Genomic DNA, 21,971 nt, shown 5'->3' with positions numbered 1-21,971 from the left:
GATGGACTGGAAACACAACAGTTCTCCCATAGTGCACAAACACAGTAGGAATTACACTGCAGATGGAAATTCAGCAGCTGTTTGCGTGTGCTCTTTGCTTCCCTCCTTATGAAAGTGGAAACCAAGCACCTGCATCAGCCACAAGGAGATTTAGCTGTTCTAAACAGCTGCAACAAATCCATGGTTCAGCCTGAAAGTGTTGGTACTGTTTCAAAACTTGGCTGATTTCTGCAAAGTTACAAAAGAAGTATCACCACCAGGTTAATGAAATTCTAAAAATAGTGCAAATCTTGAACTTAGTAACTGCCAGACAGTTTCTGCTGCTTTATGGAGCTTGAGTTACCAAGTCTTTAAATAAAGCTTTTGTGTTTCTGTTTTAGCTTGCACATTGTTTTCCCAGATCACGAGTCTTGTGCCTTTCAGAGGAGTGCTACTCTGAGCTGGCACCACTCTGAACTATTTTGTAAATCGATTAAAAAACACCTCACCCAACTAAGGCAGTAAGGAATGGGCAACTGTCCTCCATGCCAGTCATGGTAGGTCTCATTTTTCCAGGACGTGAACTGATCGGGACACATGTGCCCTCTAGGGGAAGGTATGTGGGGAGACTGGGAACTGAAAAAGAAAACCCAACAAAACCCATCTACCAAAAATAGCGGTAGGCTCATAGAAACAGCAACATCATCTCCTCCCAAGCACCTCACTGCAGTCCTTCCTGCCCTCAGAACTGTGTATCACCACATTGTGTGTTCCAAACCAAAATGAACCTCTGAGCTACAAATTCAGCCTCTGTCACCTCTACTGTACTATGCATTACAGAGATGTTAATTTTGTTCATTCAGAGTGAACAGGGCTGGTTGAGTACTAAACTGCTGCTTTTAAGTTGAGGTTTACTTTAGGAGTTTTCAAAATATATCACACTTCGACTAAGTGGCCTGCTTGATGGACTGCTGCCAACTCTCCCTTCTTATGTGGGAGACAGATAAAGTATTCTGGTTTGTTTGCAGTGAACTGTGAGAAGAAATCTCCTGCAACAACAGCTGACAGCTACACTCTAATCTTTACATACAAACAGAAAAATAAGTATTAAGAGTACCTTGAAGCATCTTCAAAATACTGCGTATTTTTATTAACTCTGACATGTAAGACTATCTGAAAATAATAAATCTGTTTTCCTGTTCTGGAAATGGAAGCCTATAAATGTACACACACTCGTATACTCACCTCAACTTTTTCCTGTCATTTCTGGGTTCATCACGCCAGCTCCTCCCAGGGATTCAGGAGCTCTCACAAGATCTCAGTGTCTTACTTGAGCCTCTCATCACTGACACTGCTGGAAGTCCCTTTTCAGCGTGTCCAGCTGTCACTCACAACATAGCGATGAATTTTAGGTACACGAACAAGATGCTCACAATAATGGCATTTACACAGCTGTGTCTTTGAGATGCACTTGCCTCCTTCTCAAGACTGCAACTCTGCCTTACCATTTGTCCTTCCCACTTACCTTGGAGCATCTGAAGAGACACATGAGCAGGAATTCCACAACCAGCATTATACAGCATGTTATCTACCAGCTGGAACAAGTCCAGACCTATTTGATTCATGAAAAAATCATGAAGTTTACCCATAAGCAGAGCTACAGCTGGCTGCACTGGGAGGAGCTAGCAGGAAGAAGTGTTTCCCAAACAGTAGAAGATGGATAGAAATTAAAGGTGGTTTATTTACAATTACCACTGTTCAGCAAAATCTGAAATTATTACCTGGATGGACACTGCAGAACCATTCTCAGATGATAAGTGGCATGTAGAAGCATTTAAGTAATGAAAAATGAGAATTTAGATTTTATGTCAACTGTAAAGCCAATCATCAACTGAGCACAAACACAACACATGCTGCCTTATCAGAACAACCATGTAAACCAGACTCAACTCACCAGTCTAGCATTTTGCTGCTTGCACTACCAGACAGTCAAGGAAGAAACACCCATTTCAGAATTAATACCAGAAAGCTTTTGATTTATCAGACTAACAAGGAAACTACATGTGACAGCATCAATGCTGGCTGCACAGAATTAGTTTACACCGGCTGGATGTATTTTAGTATTATTTAACAGTTCCTGTTGCTCAAACTTCACTGACTCCATTGACTGTTCCAACACGAGAGTTGCTGTTCCACATCTCAGCCTTTGCAAAGCTTCTTTAACAACAGTTTAAGAGTAAAATTCTCCAAGATCAGCTAAGAAAACTATCTGTGTAAACTGCATCTTGTTTGTCCCATTTTCAAGTTCTCAGCATCCCTGACTCACTTAGCGAGTTTTTGTTCGTTTTTTTTTTTGACACAACAGCAATTTTTCAAGACTAAATATAAATACTCTGATGAAAGGAGTTCTAGTATTAAAGTAATTTTAGAATCTTGAAAATCAAATCAGATACCATCAGCATTTGAGAAAAAGGGATGACTTCTGAGCTAATTCAAAGAGTTAGGCAGAACTTGCATTTTAGAAAAAAAATTTATTTAGGCATCTGTTGCTCTTAAATTACAAAAGTTAAAAAGAGCATGCAGTGCACTGACACATCACCGATTACTTCTAAAGCTGTTTTAAGACATAAGGTGGTTTCTTCGAGAGAAGACAACTCAACATGATCCAAACTCAACTATCCATTTCTCGTATTTCTCAATGTCCGCAGCAGAAACAGATTTAGAAACTTTCTTCAAAGCTATTTCAAAGTCTTCCATAGTTGTTGGCATGTGCATTTCATCTCGGGGAAGATTTCTTATCTCTTCTGGTGTCAAGCCTTCAATACGCCTTCTCATAGCCATCAATGATGCATCTCTAGTCACGAGGGTAAGAAAATAAAATCATTACTCAATACAGCACGGTGAGTTCAGTTGTTTGAAAGGCTCAACACAGCATTCCAGTTAAGCTGCTGCATTCAAAAAGATTCAGTAAAGAATTGTAAACTTTTATGGGAAGATCTCCCAAGTGCTTGTACAAGCTACAATACCATGTGAACCATACTTTTCAAACATGGCATTATCCTCACTGGATATCTCAACAGCTACTACTCACAGGCTCGGCAAAAGAGGTAAAGACACACTGGTTTAGCTGATGTCACTGCACGCCTATTATGTAGCTGCTGTTCATAGTATTTTTAAAGAGGAACAAGGCAATAACAATTTCACTCCTCCTAGATACAGAAGTAGTAGCTGGAGTGTTTTGAATCTTCCCTGGTTTGAACAGGAATCCCAGTTCAAAGACAGAGGAGCCAACAGTATCTACCTCCAACCTGTACACTCAAGAACTAAATGTTAAATAACAAAATCTGTTCTGTCTGTAGTTCCTCAAACTTCTGACCTTAATGAGCACTGAGTGTTTTTACAAGCGTGTCATTTTCTTTCATGTTAGGTTTGACCAGATTTAGATTTTCAGCAGTAAATCTGGTAGCAGCAGGTGATAAGCTGGTGAGATGATCATTAGATAACACTGGAAGGCTGAAGTTCCTGCTAATTCATTGTTGTATATCTTATAATAACGAGAAGACACTGCTTATCTGTCTAGCAGTAAAAAAGATGGAAGTGTAATCTCAGTGATACCACAATAGTATATTGTGTCATATCACAAGGTGAGAATCCAAAGAGAAAACCTTACACATTGTCTTCCAGAAGGATTTAGAAAAATGGTTTGAACACATTCTGTTTCAGTACCATCCCCTCCTGCTAAAGGAAACCATAACTGTCAGACTTCAGGAATTTACTAAATAATTCACAGAATCACAGAATATTCCAAGTTGAAAGGGCCCCACAAAGATCATCACGTCCAACTCTTAAATGAGCAGCCTGTACAGGGATCAAACCAACAATCTTGATATTATGAGCACCATGCTCTGACCAACTGAGCTAATCTCAGACAGAGTTAATTAATAAAATAAAATCTCTAATACAGGAACTAAAATTTCAGAACAACCAAAAGGTTGCCTTGTTGAACTCCATCTCCACCAAGTATCACCATGCTTCACCGTTACAACATCATGTGTAAGCCATAAGCTACTGTTACACAATGGCCGGGGGGGGGGGGGGCGGACATTCCATGCATCTAATTTGCTTCCAGACAGCAGTTAAAAAAAACAAAGTCCAGCAAAAACAATCCAGCCAACCAACCAAGCAACAAGCCCATCATACCTTAACACACTAACAGAACTGAAGTGCAGCTGCCACCACTTCCTTTTGTAAAGTCATTTTATGGACAGTCATTCCAAACTGAACTCCTGGTGCTCTCTCAAATGCAATCTTGGTGCCTGGAGAAGCACCAAAGCTCTATTCAAAAAACAGGCAACCACCCACTGGAAGACACAACAGGTGCCAGCTCTGTTCTAAAGGCCTTTCAACATTGACAGTCCACTCAAAACAACAATTCAAAGTTAGTTCATACTGACATCTAATCTGCAATTTGGATGCATTTTGTATTTCCTGAATGTCTTTTTAAAATGAAGGTTCACCTTTATTTCCCCCTGGTTATAAGCTGACTGCTAGGAACTGTAATGTTACCTCAGACTGGTTTCCACTCTGGCTCAGCGAACTTTGGACTTCACCTCCAATTCTTTAAGATAGGAAGGTCATTTCAGTGAACCAGTGTTCTTGGTCCACTTAGTCTTATGTTTTGCATGTATCACTAGCAAGGACTGTCATAGTATACAGGTCTGAACTTATATGCTTATATGCTAAGAGCCTGAACCATAAAAAAGCACTTTTAAATCATCCACATCTTTTTATCTCAATGTAAATGAAACAACCATTTCCAAGGGCTGTCTCTCCTGACACCAAGGACAAAGTGTAAATGCACAGGCTCATATGAGTACTTTCTTAGTGATTTCAAACAATGGACATCCAAATCCCAGTTTATCTGGATTTCTGCCTGCTGCCACCTCAGTCATCACTTCAGAGACTGCCACAAATAGAAGATTCAGATGTTTCTTTGTGTTTTTTAATGTTTGCCTTTTTTTTCGTTTAACGGTATTTGTACAAAGGGGCTTTGGTGAAAAAAATCGAAATTAATTGTGCACAAATACATACACACATAAAATTCACTGAAAAACATTACAAGTATTTTTGTTTCTAAAATAAGTGTATTGACATTCAGTATAAAATTAATGACAAACAACAAACACTGAACAGACTGGAGGAGACAAACTGCAGCTAAAATGCACAAAACAGCAGACCAAATAAACTCTCTTTCATTTAACATTAACCTATTAGCACAAACTCCTTTCAAAGCAGAACCAAGATCAAAAGAACACCAGAAATTCATCTCACAAACCTACAAAGGAAACAAATCTCCACAACACAGATCCAGAGCAACTAACGTACCATTCTTTTCCCAGACACTGTGCAAGGTTTGTTCAGGAAACCGTACTGAGGCTTCAAACTTTTAGCTCAGCCTGCAGTGGCCCTGCTGACAGAGCCTTTGGTGGCAGCTTTGTGCACAGGCCGCTTGCTTTCATTGCTGTGGCACAGCACATTGTCCTCTCAGCTGTGCTGACACATGTCTGCAGAGCCATGCTAAGAATCTAGGCAAGAAACGGATCCACATTTGAGGAAGCAGCCAGGCGGTGCTTTTACTCCAGCTCTCTCATCCTGCTCAAAGTACAGACCCACAAAAGTTGGGCTGGAACAACTAGGAGCTCAAGCCTTGCCCTGCCACACTTCAGTGCTACCTCCAAAGCCTGAAAGCAGCATTGCACAGGTGCTTATCAGATGACAAGAGCACCTTAAGCAGCTTCGGTTCTCTGTCCCGTACTGCACAGCTCGGTTTGCCACTCCTGCAACTGTGCCAGTGCAAGTCGTCTGATGTAAACAGGACAACAGGCACTTGTCTCTTAATAGATCACTCTCCTCCTTCCCCTTCCAATTCTTCAAAGAAAATGAAAGGAAGAATTAGAAGATATTTTTAGTCAATTATTTCAGGAATCTAGGCTAGAGAATAGGCCCAACAACTGTATGCCAACAGTACAGATCAGACAGGGAAATGAAGGAGGTAGCAGAAAACTTTACTCAGTCTCATCACAAAAAAACAATGTGCTGAGTACACAGCTCTTGTACCATCACACAAGACTCTACACCTTTTCCATGTGATGAAACAAGAAAACTCCATGTTTTCACTTTAGTTATTCCAGCCTCTATCACTGTTGCCTCTTCCATATGGATTTCCACAGAAGTCATACAGCCCAAGCAGAATGACTGCAAGTCTGCAAGTTAAAGTTTACCATCCTCTGGATAGTCCTCATGCATGGAATTTAGTCTATATGAAAGAAGGTGGAATTTTACCTAAATCACAGCTTATTAGATTACTAGGTTGCAACAACTACTCTTCAAATGGAAACGAAGGTAAATATTAATGCAGTATTTCACCTTTTAGCTATACATGAAAGACAAGTTACCATCCATTTTTATCCAATAACTTTAAATAACGTAAACTGGTTATCTTACAAACAGTTTTCCAAAAGTTTGCAGCAGTCGTAACACAAATTATGCAATGCAACTTACCTGCATACGTTGGTAATGTCTGCACCTGAATAACCCTCCATTTTCTCAGCTATGTTTGCAAGGTCAACATCATCAGCCAGTTCCAGTTCTCGCAGATTTATTTTTAGGAGTTCCTCTCTACCTTTGGCTAATCACAGAAATGAAAATTGAGTCTATATAATTTGCTTTCTGAAGATAAATAATAAATTGAAGGAGGATAAGAGGGAAGAATGAGAAAAAAGACGCTGTACTTGCTACAAGAGTCCATCTTCAAGATGGTCCTAAATCCATAAGTGAATTTGCATATGTGTATCAATTAGATTTTTAAACCAAGTGATAAATATTAAAGGAATGTTGATAAAGTTTAGATTTTAGAATTTTTAACCATTCCTCTCCCCAGTTCTTCTTACCTGATGGTAAAGGAATGTAAATTCTCTTTTCTAATCTCCGTCTTAGGGCTTCATCAATATCCCAAGGAAAATTAGTAGCAGCAAGTACCATGACCATCTTGGAAGGATCATCATTTTCAGTAGCCCCCCCGACACCTGCAGGGGAGAAAAGAGGAGGCAAAATACACATATGGGTTTTTTGAAATTTCATGTTCAGAGAAAACAGCTCTGCACTATTAAAGCAGCTATTCTACTGCACTTTAATGAGCCCAAGCATAATAGAATCACCAAGCGCAACAGAGTTTGCTTTTTCATCTCTATGACAGCCTGCAAGCATAAATGGAAGCTTGGTTTAAACGGCAGCAGGGGCATAGGCCACTGCTCAGACCAGGAAGTTCCTCTCTATCATGGCTAGAGTGGTGTTACAGCAGAGTCGTTTGTACTTCTGCCACAACAGTGGTTAGATTTTCACGTCAACATCTTGTAGCAGTAGGTGAGGAAATAAAACAAGCCCAGCACCATCACCACACCAAAAACCAACACCCCCCACACTATTCACCAACAGCTACACAAAAACAGCATGACTCCTCTACCAGGTGTGTTCACTTCTGAAGTCAGGCCAAAGGTTTCATATGTACAGGTGGACTGTACAAACTGCTGAAGTGAATGTTTAAATTTGGTGGACTAAATCACAACAGCTTAAGAGACAGAACACCTCAGTTTCTAAATACTATGAATCTGCTACAACAGGAAGAAGCTAATTTTGGCAAAGTTGCTACTCTCCCTACTGTTCTTTGCTTAGAACAACAGGATTGGGCTGTGGGATAGCCATTGTACCTAGTCTGCCTGAGAGTCTGCACATAAAACACTTTTTATGAATGCCTTAGTAAAAGGATTCAAATAGTTCTAACTAATAAAATCAGATTATGTACATACTTGACATGAGAAGAGTATTAGAGCTCTGCTGCTCTTTAAAGACAAATAAAAGGGTACCAAGATCAGAGAAGGAAAAATAAATATGCAAATCTTCTGACTCATGGACTTCGATCACAGATCACTTCACAGATTAGCACTTCTCAATAGTTCCTTTCCTCCTCTCCTCCCCAGTGTATAAAATGGATGCATCTATAGCAACTCTGCACTGTTACCTACTTTTGAACTTTGTTGATTTGTGAAATATTAGCCACGTATTTGTAGTGACGACAGTGTTTTAAAATGAAAACTCTCCCTTCCACTTCTACAGAACAGAAAATTTTCACTTGTTATTTGTATTTTAGGAGAAAAAGAGATCCCAAAGAAGTTAACTGTAATGCTGCCTTTGAAGTTTAAATAGAACCAGGTAACAGTTCTTTTGAACTATTTTTTATTTAATTTTGAAGAAGTGAGTGATATGTCAGGCAAAGACTGAGAGAAGCAGGATTTTTTTCTGCTGCTCTTTTGAAATCTTGTATTTTCCACCAAATTTTCCTTATTCTGGGTCACTAATACAAGATCATAGCTCAGAGGCCAAAAGATTGTTAAATAATGTCACTTGCAGATTTTAATCCCAATTTCATGTAAGGCTTTTGAAAAATTAAGTTTTCCCTTTTTTTAGGGTTGGTTGTTTGTTTGTTTGTTTTGGTTTTGTTTGTTTGTTTTTGGGGGTTTTTTTGTCCCTGAATTTTCCTCCAGTCCAGCAGTTCCCAGTGATCAGGTTATTTACCATCCATCTGAACTAGCAGCTCTGCCTTCACACGTCGGCTGGCTTCATGCTCCTCCGAAGTTCCCCTGCGGCTGCAGATGGAGTCTATCTCATCAATAAATATGGTTGTTGGGGCATAAAATCGAGCCTGAAGAAAGCAAAGGACAAAGCAGAAGCTGAAATAGCAGTTCACTCCCACTTAAGAAGCAGCAGCATATTCAGAGCTGAGTAATGATGTATCTACCCCAGCTTCTAAGCACGAAACAATCCCCACCCTTCCCTCTCTTGGACGCCAGCACTCAGGTACAGAGCAGCTGTGCATTCATTCAGAGCGTTTGAGTAGAAGAGCTTCCAGCAAAGAGCTTTTGGCAAAGTCCTGTAGTTGTTTGGGCTATAAACAAACATTTCATAAGCTACAGGCAGTTTCCCACACTAGGAGTAACATTTTTAACTGTGAAAGTCATCACAGAATGCCTGAATGAGATTTCATTTAAAGCCAGGATGAATGTTAAGCTGGGACACCATGACACGGAACCTGTCCAAGAGATAGGTCAACTGCAAAATAACTGACCTTTTTGAAAATAAGAGCATTTAAAGACAAGGATCCAGGATAATAAAAGCTATTGCATTAGAGCAGTTGAGATGCTGTTCATTGTGTTATCTGCATTTTTGACCAATCACATAAAAGGAGCTGGTATCCTGCCTAACAAACTATAACGTAAAATATCTTTTATTTCCTGCCTTTTCTGATTACTATAATTGCAACTCTGTTGTCCCCTTCAGTACTGGGCACTCTAGCAAACACTGCACGCACACGTGGTAACACATGGCAAAAAAAGACAACTATTTTCTCATCCCATTTCAAGTATTATGTGTGCTCTGAAGTCAACTACAGTTTGGAAGGCCACTTCTTTTAACCACAAACGAAAAACCACCCACAAAAAGCCATGCAGTCTAAATACGGTTCTCACCAAGAAAGTAATTAATTCCATCCCTAGATTTACATTCAAGTATGTCCTGCAGCACTCACCAGCTGATAGTGAGCTACCTCTTAATGTAAGACAACCTATTTTTCAGCTTTTATGAATCCATTTAGGAATAATCTTGAAATGCAAATGGGCAAATCAGAAATGCCCCAAGCATCTGAAGCTTGGAGAGCTCCTTATGTATCCTATGAGTTTGAAACCTTGGTAAGGTTTCACTGTTCCAGAGGTGATTCTACTTCATTATCTCACTGTTCATGTTCAGAAACTTAAATCACCATTTCAAACAGCAGACGAACAAGTTTCTCAGATTCTCCTCTGTATTTTGAGGTAAGTGTGGAAGAAGAAACATTGAAAAAGGTTGTCTTGCATTCAGTGGCTACAGCTTTTGCTAGGAGGGTCTTTCCAGTACCAGGAGGACCAACCATCAGCACACCCTATTAAAAGGAAAAAGAACCACTGTTAGGACAAAAATCAACAGAGAATTTTACAGTTTGTTTAGTGTAGTAGTAAACTACTGGATGTAAAGTTTCCCTTGAAAAGTTATTCAAAGGTAAGTAATGAATACCATTGCTTACTCACAAACATGTAGCTGAAGACAGTGTGGAGGTTGCTGTTTATTTTGTTATTATTTACAACAATTTTGTTGTTATTGTTTACAATAAGTTTTGTTACTGAAACGTGGGAAGAATTTATTTAAACTGAAAAATATTTGAAATTTCTTGTTCTGCCAAGATCCAATCCCAAAATCCTACTAATGATCGCAGGAACAGATTTTTTCATACCTTCCACGGTCTTCTAATCCCCTTGAAAAACTCTGGCATCCACATTGGTAAAACTACAGCTTCCTTAAGCAGTTTTTTGGCTTCTACTAAATCAGCAATGTCATCCCTGACAAGAAAGTGAAAAGTTGTTTGACAGAATCAGACAGCAGGCAAAAGAATCATTCCACAACTCAAAAAACTGCACAATAAACTTTTTGTTATGCATTGGCTCTCCCATAAATCTAATTCATTTTCCTGAATTGTTTACGTTCTAATGGCAAAAGCCTGGAACAGCTACAATTAACATCTGCCTGGCAGACTCTAGATGGATGCAAAAGCAAAAAAATAAAAGAACTATTTCACTAGAACACCACTGTCAGTATTCAGAGAAAGACAAGCAGAAGAAAGCAGGTTGGTTAAACTTAGGCTAACTACCAATTATGCTTTCTTCTTTTGCTGAGAGGTTGGATGTCCCTGAAACTTAAATACCATCTTTCATTGTTACAAGAACAGCCTGCTGAAGACTAGTAAATGGAGTGAAATTAAACAGAATTTTTAGAATTCTTTTTCAGAGTTATGAAAGTGTTAATTCTTAGATACGTTATAGTATGGTCTTATTTCCTTGAAAGTAACTTTCAGGGCATTCCTCTTATCAGCATGTGCCCAGTTAATATTTTGGTTTCAAAACACATTTATATGAAGAACTAGTTTCAAATCTGAAGTTGTAACTTGAGATTCAATATAAAAATTGAAACATAAATACTAAACTGAAATACAAGACAGTTGCATGCACTCAAAGTGTTTTGTGGGACTGTTCAGGTTTTTTTTAAAGCCTACTTTACTTGCCAGAAGATTTTTGCTCATTAAATCCTCACAAAACCACCTAAGCTTGGAAATATTCAGAACACAAAACAACCTGTATACAAGGTTTAATATTTAACACATTTATGTAAAGGTATTGGCACAGGGTTGTATTTTATACTAGTGGCCACATGACACCCAGCAACATTTCAAAGGGTTCCTATATTGACATAACTCCTTTGTTAATCAGTTTTCTGTCTTGATATGCCCCAGAGTAGCAAAACAGATTTTCAAATGAAGAGACACTGACAGACGTTAGAAACGTTTCCATTGCAAAAGAGTATCTCAAAAATTGATTTTAGGACTCAGAAAATTTTGAGAATCTTTGTATGGCCAATCTGGACAGGACTGTAAACAACCTGATTTAGAGAAAGATGTCCCTGACATGGCAGGGGACTGCTTTAGCTGATCTTTAAAGGTCCCATCCAGCCCAAATGATTATATGAATCTATGTGTGGAAAAAATTTTTTTTGAGCTCGAGAAGTATTCAACTAAAGTTTAGTTCCCTATTTAAAGGCAGTTAGGAAAACCTGTAGGTACTTTTTACATGTAAGTATCTGTTAAAATACTTAATTCTTGTCATATAATGTGAGAGGAAATAGAAACAACACAAGAGACTAGCAGCAGTACTGAAACTTACCATCGAATGTTGGGATTCTGAGAAATTATGTCTCTTTCCAAAGCTTCTACTAAATCTTTGTCATAGCCAGTACTATCAAATTTCTTTGGTTCAGACTCTGAAATCTCAGATGTGGATTTGTTCTACATATAAAGGACACAACAATGTAAATACATGGCAATGGTTATGCTACTAATGAATTTTTACCACAAGTCCACAACAGCATCATATTTTTAGAAGGTGGCAACATAAACCGGCATGAAAATTATGAAGCATCCGGATTACAGCTGCACTGCAGGATGGATCTGTGTGTTTCACCCAGATTTCTGTAGTGCCGCTATTTCCTTCTCCCCAAAGCCAGCATGTTGTACTGATGCAGTTTCTTTGTTTAGGTACCTAATCAAAACTGCATACACTTATCCTAGTGTAAGAGTTTCTGCCTCTTCTACAGAAATCTGAAACTATCTGAGACAGAACAGGGGAAAATTTTGTGTAAGACTGGACTAAAAAGTGTCACACTGAGAGTATCTCAAATTCTCTAAGTGTCCTAAATATGCCACATATGTGGGACACCAAAAAAAAAAATTAAGCATGACTTCCATATGTAGAATGAGCAATGGTGATCTGCAGGGACACCATGGGGTAAAACCAGACTTAATTAACTAATACAGAAGCATGGACATGAACAGCAGAGAAGCAGCTCTGCAGCAGAGTTGAAGCAAAGAAGCTACATAGTTGAAAGGGCTCAAACAGCAGAGACCATGCAACTGAAAGGAAATAAAATGCACTAGACATACCCTGGTTTTATACACTTAACAGCAAGCACTGGTGATGACAGAACAACTGTAAAAGAGAAAAAGAGACCTATCCTGTCTCTCTGTGGGTATATTTTAATTGATAGAGGATTATTACTCAAAGACAATCTAATTTCAGCTCCTAATAAAAGTAGCACCTTACACAGCTAAACAACTCCACCCTTGTAGATTATACTATCTCCACAGGACAGGACACCTCGCCACAACTTAAGGTTGCTGAAGCTAACAAACTATTCCATGGATATTTGATTTATTTAGACCCAGGAAAACTATGAATCTACTATTTGCTGGTTTGCTGTATGGTCTCTTACCTTGATCATCTGCTAAATTTATGGAGACCAGAGCACAAAGCAAAAATTAAAGCACTCTGATTGCCAAGAACAGATCACAGTTCAAATATGTTGGGGTTTTGTTTGTTTACAACTGAAGAGAATATGGAGCTAGCAACATATCTCAAAAAAAAAAAAAAGAAAAAAGGCAAGGGTCTCATTTAGGGATTAAGTAAAATCTTGACATGCTTTGGAATAGGCAATTCGATCTTGGTTTAAATTATACCCAAAGCAATTAAGCCACAAGGACATCCCATGTGAATGAGCTTCAGCAGGCTCTACTTCAGAAAATTCCATGGTATCATTTTAAACAACTGCCTTCAGGTTGCAGTAAACATGCCACAGAATGGGCCATGCTGAAAGAGACCACAGTGGGTCATCTGGTCCAACCTCCCTGCTCAAACTGCACCATCCCACAGCACATAGCACAGGATTGTGTCCAGACAGTTCTTGAGCATCTCCAGTGAGAGAGACTCCACAACTTCTCTGGACAATCTGTTCCAGTGCATGGTTACCCACACAGTAAAAAAGTGCTCCCTTCATGGTCAGGTGAAACTTCCTATGCATCAGTTTCTGCCTGTTGCCTCTTGTCCTACTGCTTGGCACCACCAAGAAGAGCCTGGAAACATCCTCTTGGCACCCACCTTCAGACACATTTACCAGATCTCAACTTCCCAGAGGGATTGTTTGTTTTTAATTAATCCAAAAGCAACACTCTCCACAAAGGAAAGACACTTTACAAGGTGAGATTCAAATCAGCACACTGACATGAACAGAAGAAACATTTTATAGGCATGTCATTTTATAATACACTCAGTAGTAAGAAAGCACAACTGAGTTTCTCAACTCCATGAAGTTATTTGCAAGTGTACCTTTTCCTCTTTTCCTTTATTTTGCTGATCCTTTTTTTCCCGGCTGCGGACTGCCTTCCCTTTGTCATTGGGGTTTCGAGAGGACGGGCGGTGAGAGCCTCTGACAGCTGCACTTGCACGATTATTGTGACCTCTGCAATCACTGCACGGAGCAGACTGACGCTTCCTGGGTCCTGGCGAAGGTCTAATTAGTTGTAACATATGCAAAAAGCCTCAGTGTAAAGCTACTGGTGAGCACGACATAACCAAATCAACTGGTTGCAATCTGAAAAGCCATTTTGCTCAAGATAAAAATCTGTATGTCAGAAACAAGACAGGTATTTTTAGATAGTGACTAAAAATCCATTTTCCCTGTGCCACAGGCTCAGGGTCCACCTGCTTAAAACAAGTGCCTTGCTTTGTATATTTAATCGGTAGAAGTAATATGGAGCTTAGAAAAAATTAACAAACAAGGAATAATTTGGCAATACAGCTAAAGTAATCAATCTAATGGTCACTTTAGATCAAAATGCACAGTTCTGTGTCTGCTTTGTACATACTCCTGTCCCCTCCTTCATGCTACCCCTGGCATGTGTTAGAACCTCCAGTGAACCGCGTCAGATAGCTACGACAAAAAAAAACAGAAAGAAACAAACAAAAAACCACTAGACAGACAGAATTATGTCTTTAGCATCCTGAACCAGCTAATTAATGCCAACAGAGACAAAAGTGAAATTAAAACTCAAAACCAAACACCAAACAACTCGGGCAACAGTGTGTGGGGGGAAGAAGCTTGACTTTAGTCAGGACTATGTAAGATAAAACCCCCAGCACATTCTGGATTAGGCTGCCTCAAAATGACACCTCCTTCACCACAAATGGTGTCAAGCCGCTGGTGCAAGTGTTACACATCTCAGTTCAAGAAGAAAAATTACACCACAACAGGCTGAAGTCAAAGCACACTTTGTCCTGATAAATATTAATTTAGGTCTTCAGGTTTCCCCTTACCTACGTTCAGCAGGTACTGGCAAAGACCAGACTTCTGCATCGTGAGCTGGTAATTCTTGTTGTGAGGCTTTCAATGGAGTATTGTCTAGTTTAAAACTCTCCAGTGTTTTCATTATATCTTTCACATGCTTAGCTTCCACACTTATCTCCTGCCAAACCTGATTAAAAAAAAAAAAAAAGGTAGATTAAGCACATTGGAAATAAGTTTGTAACAGTCCTCTGTTCAAGCCCATGCAATGCCTGGATGGATTCCACAGGGTTTAACAAGCTACCTAATTCTACTTCAATAAGCAAGAATTATGCACATTAGATATTAAGGATGTTTTTCTGCCTTCCTCAGCACATTTAAAGAACAAACAAAGAGATTTTGGATTTAACAAAGAGACTTTTGACAAATTTTGCAGGTTAAACAGGTATGACAGAACCTAATAGACTAAGTATCAATCAAAAGTATCAACCTAATAGACAGATTATGAATGAAAAAAAAAGGGGGTTTTGTTGAAGACAAATTTTCAACTCACTTGCTATTTAAGGACCTCAGTCCCACTAAAAACATTGAGGGAAATAAGACCCGAATGGTACCAGGCTAAAAGACCTGAGCATAACAGGGGTACTCATCAGCACAGCTGTCAGGGCAGACAGTGCACTGGCTCCTCAGAGCCACGCTCCATTGATTGTTCTGCCACTGACACACAGAGAAATCACAAAGATGACTTAAACAACTCTATATAACAAAAAAGAAGCCTATATATAACAACACTAGTTTATGAGAGAATGGGGTAAGTCTTTTTATGTTTTTGTTTACATTAAGATAGGCGATTCTTGCTACTTCAATGCTTTTCCCTCAAGATGTCCCAGAAAAGTGCTATTTACCTGCTGCCATTTCTGCTGCAGATAGGTATCTCTCACAGAGTACAGATACTTATTCATTTGGTCAAGAACTCCCTGGTAGTAGACCATTGCAGAGTCATAATTTCCCAGTAAGGCATATTCACGGGCCAACTTCACATTCTCAATGATCATAACAAGGCTCATGTTCAACATGAAGCTGAAAAAAAATAGGAAATATTAAGGAAGTAAAAAACCAACTGAGTACTGAAACAATTTTTGCAAGTATTTTCATATGCTTATTACCTCATCTGGCATTTCAAAACATAGAAGCTGAGAAAACACTGGTTACCAAAAAAAGAAAAAAAAAAGGCCTAAAATGAATGTCATATATGTGAAAAGATAATGTTCTATTAGTAGAAATTAAACTTTTCACATCACAGCTTTGTCTCTTGTCATGGAGATTCTGTCAAAAAGCCCATGTAAGATATGCAAATTTAAATGCATTATTGTAAGTCACAATTGCATACTCTCCTTACCTCTCCTCTACTGTAAGATAGATCAGTATTTTACTGTGCCTGGCCTATGCTGTGTGGTTTTTAAAAAAAACCAAACAAAAAAAAAAAAAAAAAAAACAACAAAAAAAAACACCAAGCAAGCAACAAATCAAAGCCCGTCTTCCTAATGCATTATATTTCACGATTCTTTTTATTTTTTTTTGCCTTAACATTCCATGCATATGAGTTTTAATAGCCTGATTTTGCCTTGTGGAAAAACACTATTCTTCCATTAGCTTGATTTTACAATTCTTCTATTTTATATAATGTTTCTTTGAAACAAATATCCACCTTCCATGCCCAGCTTGCACCTTCCTATCACCTTAATTCTTACACCTAAAAGGAAACCCCTGTAAAACACTAAGGCTATTTAAGTTATCACTGAAAGGTAAGCAAAAGCCACAATTAAGCATTTAGTGTGTAACTACCCATTTTATTTAATGTATTGTTCAAACCATGCTGTTTTTCCCTGTCGGTGGTGCTTGTTTGTGGTTTTTTGGAGCATACATCATAGACTGTGACTACTTCCACTGTGCAGCACTAACAGAATCTGTGCTTTTAGATTAGAATAGCACAGAAGTATTATTTATACAAGTACAGTAGAAGCAGAAGTAGACTCATACTTTACAGTGCCACTGCACCTAGAGCAGTTGACCCACATTACTGTCAGTGTCTTACACACCCCATCCCCTTCTTCTCTAAGATGCTCGTGCTGTCTCCACTTTTCTTGTCTCTTACACACCAAAAACTTCCCCACTCTCCTCATAATTTCCTAACCAGGCACAAAAAACATTAAAATCAGCATAAAAACCATGCCTGCAAGAGAGTCATCCTGCTCTCATTTTGGTACCTGGACCCAGTGCCAGGAAGAAGCAACTGCAGACAAGCAATTCCAGCTAAGCCCTGGGATGAAGCATACTTGATACAGATCAACTATTTAAAGAATGTAAGAGGCACTAAATTCACATGCGCAATAAACGGACTTAAGACTGAATATATTTCAAGACCAGGTCAGGGTCGAGTTCGGACACATTATCAGAGGTTTCAGAAGCCACTCTTTGCACACACCTGCCAACCTACTGCTAAAATGTGAGCTCTCCATTGTAAAGAGCGGCTGCTAAGTACTAATCAAACATTTTAGGGCTTTCATTCCTTTTTCTGTCCCCTTCTCAAGTAGTTTCATGCACAGAAACACAGCTCAGGCATTCCTGAGAAAACATCCTCTTCTTTTTTTCCTTCCTTCCTTTTCCTTCCCCAGCTTCCCCTGGAGCAAATAGTTGCCGTCAAAATTTTCAGTCCAGAACAGCAAAACTCTGTCAGCAGGGGAGCTGAGGACAGGTCTGTGAGAGCTCACACCCACCCCTGCGGAGGGGACCCAGGGGGTGAGCAGGAAAGCTGCTATCACAGAACCTACTCTGTGTAATCTCACTCCGGCCACAGACTCGCCCAGCTGTCCATGATGTCTACAAGCTGATACAGTTAATGTGACCACCAACTACAAAGAGTAACATATCCCAGGCTAATTAGGCTGTGGAGACACAGTTTGGCTTGGGAGTTTTGTTGGTTTTAACCTCAAGAGAAAGAGCCTGAAGATGTTTGTCAAGTGCTGTAAGGATCATCACACAGATGTCAACAAAGTTTTCCCTGCTGTATTTAGGAGCAAGCTTTTCCACTCCTGCTCATCCTACCAGATACACCTGTTTGCTTGTCCTGAGAATTCAAACCGATGACTAACACTACTGAAATCACAAGTTGAGCAAGACTGTAATAGACATTTTAAAAATCAAGTAATAGCAAGTTACTAAAACCAAACTAGACTTTTAAATACAGAGGGAAGTCACAGGTAACTTCTTTTTTTCACTGAATGCTGTAGAGCAACCCAAGCAGAACAGCAACTTTATGTACACAGAAAAAACAGAAGGAAAAAAAAGTTTGTAAGAATAGTTTTCATCTGGAAATGTGAAAATAACAATAATTTAAAAAAAAAAAAAAAACACAAACAAAAAACCCCGAAGAAATCAAAAAACCAAAACCAACAAAACTGAAGAGGCAAGTCAGAAATCCATGAAAGCCCGGGACCAAAAGGACAGCACTGCACATAATAAAAGGGTCAATGACATTTTCAGGTTAGAAAGGGCAGAGAATGTAAGGACAGAAAGTAGAAGCAGAGACGTAAGGAGAAGCTAGCAACTTGCGAGAAGAAAAAAAAAAAGAAAAAAGAAGGCGCTCACTCAAGTTTCTAATGCTATTGAAATCTACCTGTTTCATCAGTGCTATTGAAAATGCAGGATAATTTAGTTTAAACTAGAAAACAAATTTAATATGTTGCTTCATCTTGACTCATGAGAGCAAAAAAGCTTGAAGTGGCTTTCAAATACATGGTTCTTCAGTATAAGTGAGGCAGAAAAAGCTGTTGGCTCTGCTTATGTCTGGGCATGCCACCGCTGTTGCCACTTCAGGCAGTGTCAGAGCTGATACACTAATGAGAGACCATGGGACTTCACTTGTAGGTGAAGATGGTAAAGCACTTCTAAGGGGGAAAAGGAAGAGTTAGAGTACAAATCTGAAAGCAGACTGAAGTGTGCGACAGAAGGTCACAATATACTGGGGCAGCTCGGCAGGCCAGAGGACGTGGGAGAGGCGTGACTACACACAAATCCAGAGTTAAACCAGAACTGAAGGGATTAAAACTCTCACAAAACTAATCCGGCACTACTTAATGATTTTTAAAGTATTTACAAATACTTAGCAATATCACATGTATTTACAAAAACTTGGTGCTGTCACGTAACAGGATGTCAAAGCAGCAGGTCTGCACTTATCAGCCACGACCTTTCCGTGAATCATGACCAGTGAAGTTATCTATGTTCCAACAGCCGCTGAAACCGTGAAGAGCTCACAAAGTTTACAGCGAACAGGATATAAGGAAAATAACCTAAGCACTTTGTCTTGCAAGTTTAATTCTCCACTGTGTACAAACAGACAAGACTTCACAACAAGAATAATCACTCTTCACACCAGCTGCAAGTATATAAGGAAATTCTAGTTTCACCATCTCTAGTTACAAAATACATTTTATCCTTTGCTCCAAGGACCTAAAGTATTTCAAGAGTATAGAACAGCCGAGTCCAGCAAGGGTGGAACCTAACTAAAGTTGAAGAACACTACAGCCTGTGAAAATGAGGTTTTGGAACTTATTTTTGTATTTCATTTGAAAGATACCAGCCTAACCACTATCAAGAAAACACTGGGGATACTTCATGTTTTCCATAATAACTTCAAGAACGCATCAATAGAAACGACTAAGTAATTTCTGCTCACAGTCATATGTTAGAATCCAGGAATGCTGCATGAATCCTGTAGCACAAAGAAGTCCCCCAAACTTTAAAAAAAATAGGAGACTGACATGCAGATATTAAAAGTGAATACTAACATTGGTCAGTTACCGTGGTGGACTTGCTGACTCGAAGAACAGACGAGCCATACATGGAAAATACTTCTAAGGCGTTCTTCACTCCAACCTTAATGTCTGGACTAAGCCAGAGCCTGAATTTTGGCAGAGTGCACATGTTTCCATTATTTCAGCCTGCTATACAGGCTCTGACATCAAAGCAACCGTGTAATATTTGCAAAGTTTTCTCAGCAAGTCACATGAGAAAAAAACATCCCAGCTTTCAGGAATCAGTTTTTACTGAAGACACGACGGCCTGCATCACCTCCGAATTCCCTTCCACCTTGAATACTCTTCTTCATAACATCCGTGGCCAGCAACATTTGGTATCAACAAGTGACTGTACTGATTACTTGGGAAGAAGATTTGCCAGACTTGCTGGATACTAAACAAAATGGTTCTCATGTAGTTGCTGTATTTAACAGTAACGGTAGCAGAAGAACCACCAGCAGCAGCAGCCACAAACATAAGCATGGATGGTAGTTTGTGCAAAATAAAAAAAAAAAAAAAATTAAAAAAATCAATTACTAGTAGAGATACACTGATGGCATGTTGATTTTATGTTCGCCAGTTTAAGCCTTTCAGAAGGCTTTATTAAACAGGCTACTTCGTCCCCACTTCACGGGGGCTGGCATTCTTTCTGATGATCAATGTCAAATTAAAAAAATTTCTCTGGAAGTTTAGAGAGGTCCGCGGCTGAGCAGGTATCTGGAATTGCTGCCCGCAGCTTCTCTCTGTCTGGAGGGAAAACTTGCTCATCGCAGATTACCGCAAATTAACAAAAAACCCCAAAACCAACAAAGCAGGTGGAGAGTGAAGGGAGACTCAGGAAGCAGAGCTGCGCGCCTGGGCCAGTGCCAGCAGTGCCAGCAGCCCCAGGAGCCCACCAGGCGGGCACACCTGCGGGCAGCGGCAGCCCCCGACGGCAATGCCCCCGTGCGGCGCCGAGCACGTGTGAGCCACAGCCCTGACATAATGAGCTCCGTGGTCGTGGCCACGACTGTCGCGACAGCAACGCCCGCGGCCCCTCGCCGTCCGGCCGCGGGGCAAAGCAGCCGGAGCCCGCCCGTGCCCGGGAACCCTCGGGGTGGCCCCGCCACGCGGGGCGCGGCCATCGCCCCCCGTCCCGGGCCCGCCTGTCCCCGCGGCCCGGGGCGGACCCCGCGGGCCCCTCTCGCTCACTTACTCCTCTCCGGAGCTCGCACCCGCGGCGGCGGCAGCGGCTACCGGCGGCACCAGCCACGACCCCTTCGCTTCTTCCTCCCCCTTCCTCCTGCAGCGGCGCTGGCCCCGCCCCGGCCCTGCCCGCCGCCTCCTCCCGCCGCCGCCGCCGGCAATTTTTGAAGGCAAATCCGGCTGCGTCACTTCCAGCCTGGTGGGACGGGGGAAAAGGTCCGCCCAGCCGGACCGACGAGGAGGTGGTGGCTGTTTGAGTATTACTACTACAAGCTAAGAGCTGGTTTTGTTTTAAATTTTAAAGAGTAGCGGGGGAAAAAAAAAAATAAAGGCGGCGAAAAAAAGAGCAACTGCATTGGCCGGGAATCGAACCCGGGCCTCCCGCGTGGCAGGCGAGAATTCTACCACTGAACCACCAATGCTTGTGCGAGTGAACGCCTTTGTCTTCGTTACTCTAAGATGACAACACAAATTCCCCCGCCCTACTGCACTCACCTGAGATCCCGCCCTGGTGGTCGAGGGCCTTCCTTCCTTCCTTCCTTCGGCTGTTTCCTTTCCGTAACTCAAAAATGTGAGTTTTGCCGAATTAATAGTAAGCGCCCACTTTTATCTATATGTTCTTTGCTTGTGAATTGTCTGCACCTCTTCAAACTTTCATAGATGGTGTCGTTCTGGGGAAAAGAAACGCATCTGAGAGTGCTGAGGAAAACCTGCTGCCGAGCGCAGTCAGACCAGGAAACTGCCCTTATGTGTCCCTGATGGAGCAGTACCTCGTCACCTGTCTAAATAGACTCAGCTGCTTAGCAGCTAATAGGATCTAAAGGTTGGGCACAATGCAGGAGGTTTATGATAGTCCTTCAGGGTAAACTCCAACCCCCCCCAGCAGTATGTCATCCTTTAATTAAGTATATCACATCCATTCTTACTCGTCTTGTTCTATTTCTACCCATTCTTAAACGGGCAGTTTTAGTCTATTCCTTTAACGAGTGTCTACGTTTAAAACAATCATTCCTACATTACTTCAGCTGAAAAGACAGAGAAAGCTGCTGACGAGTTTCCAAAATTTTAAGTGTGTCACATGACTTGGCTGACGTGAACTGGAGGAAATTTCCTTTCTCCCCTTTGTAGGTGGGCTAATGA

General features: G+C 40.5%; 1 protein-coding gene and 1 non-coding gene across 4 annotated transcripts; both read right to left on the bottom strand.

Annotated features, from left to right (window-relative positions):
- Positions 1 to 2,490: 2,490 nt before the first annotated feature.
- KATNA1 (katanin catalytic subunit A1) lies at positions 2,491 to 21,578 on the bottom strand. Of its 3 annotated transcripts, none has more exons than XM_066179107.1 (11): positions 21,327 to 21,578; positions 15,693 to 15,867; positions 14,820 to 14,977; positions 13,833 to 14,016; positions 11,838 to 11,959; positions 10,358 to 10,463; positions 9,851 to 10,009; positions 8,611 to 8,737; positions 6,930 to 7,064; positions 6,541 to 6,667; positions 2,491 to 2,833 (listed from the first exon to the last, which is right to left on the bottom strand). In XM_066179107.1, the coding sequence occupies exons 2-11, from the start codon at positions 15,861 to 15,863 to the stop codon at positions 2,635 to 2,637; spliced, it is 1,488 nt and encodes a 495-aa protein (XP_066035204.1). In that variant the 5' UTR covers positions 15,864 to 15,867; positions 21,327 to 21,578; the 3' UTR covers positions 2,491 to 2,634. The 3 variants fall into 3 exon arrangements, with proteins under 3 accessions (XP_066035204.1, XP_066035202.1, XP_066035205.1); XM_066179105.1 differs by lacking the exon at positions 21,327 to 21,578 and adding an exon at positions 20,842 to 20,957; XM_066179108.1 differs by lacking the exon at positions 21,327 to 21,578 and adding an exon at positions 19,638 to 20,041.
- Positions 21,183 to 21,253, bottom strand: TRNAG-GCC (transfer RNA glycine (anticodon GCC)). The gene has a single exon. It is a non-coding gene; the product is annotated as a tRNA-Gly (tRNA).
- Positions 21,579 to 21,971: the final 393 nt, after the last annotated feature.

Source organism: Chamaea fasciata, unplaced genomic scaffold (assembly GCF_029207755.1).
Source record: "Chamaea fasciata isolate MVZ Bird 193981 ecotype frontalis unplaced genomic scaffold, bChaFas1.0.hap1 SCAF_3, whole genome shotgun sequence".
Classification (NCBI taxonomy): domain Eukaryota; kingdom Metazoa; phylum Chordata; class Aves; order Passeriformes; family Sylviidae; genus Chamaea; species Chamaea fasciata.
This window is presented reverse-complemented; position numbering and strand designations above follow the sequence as displayed.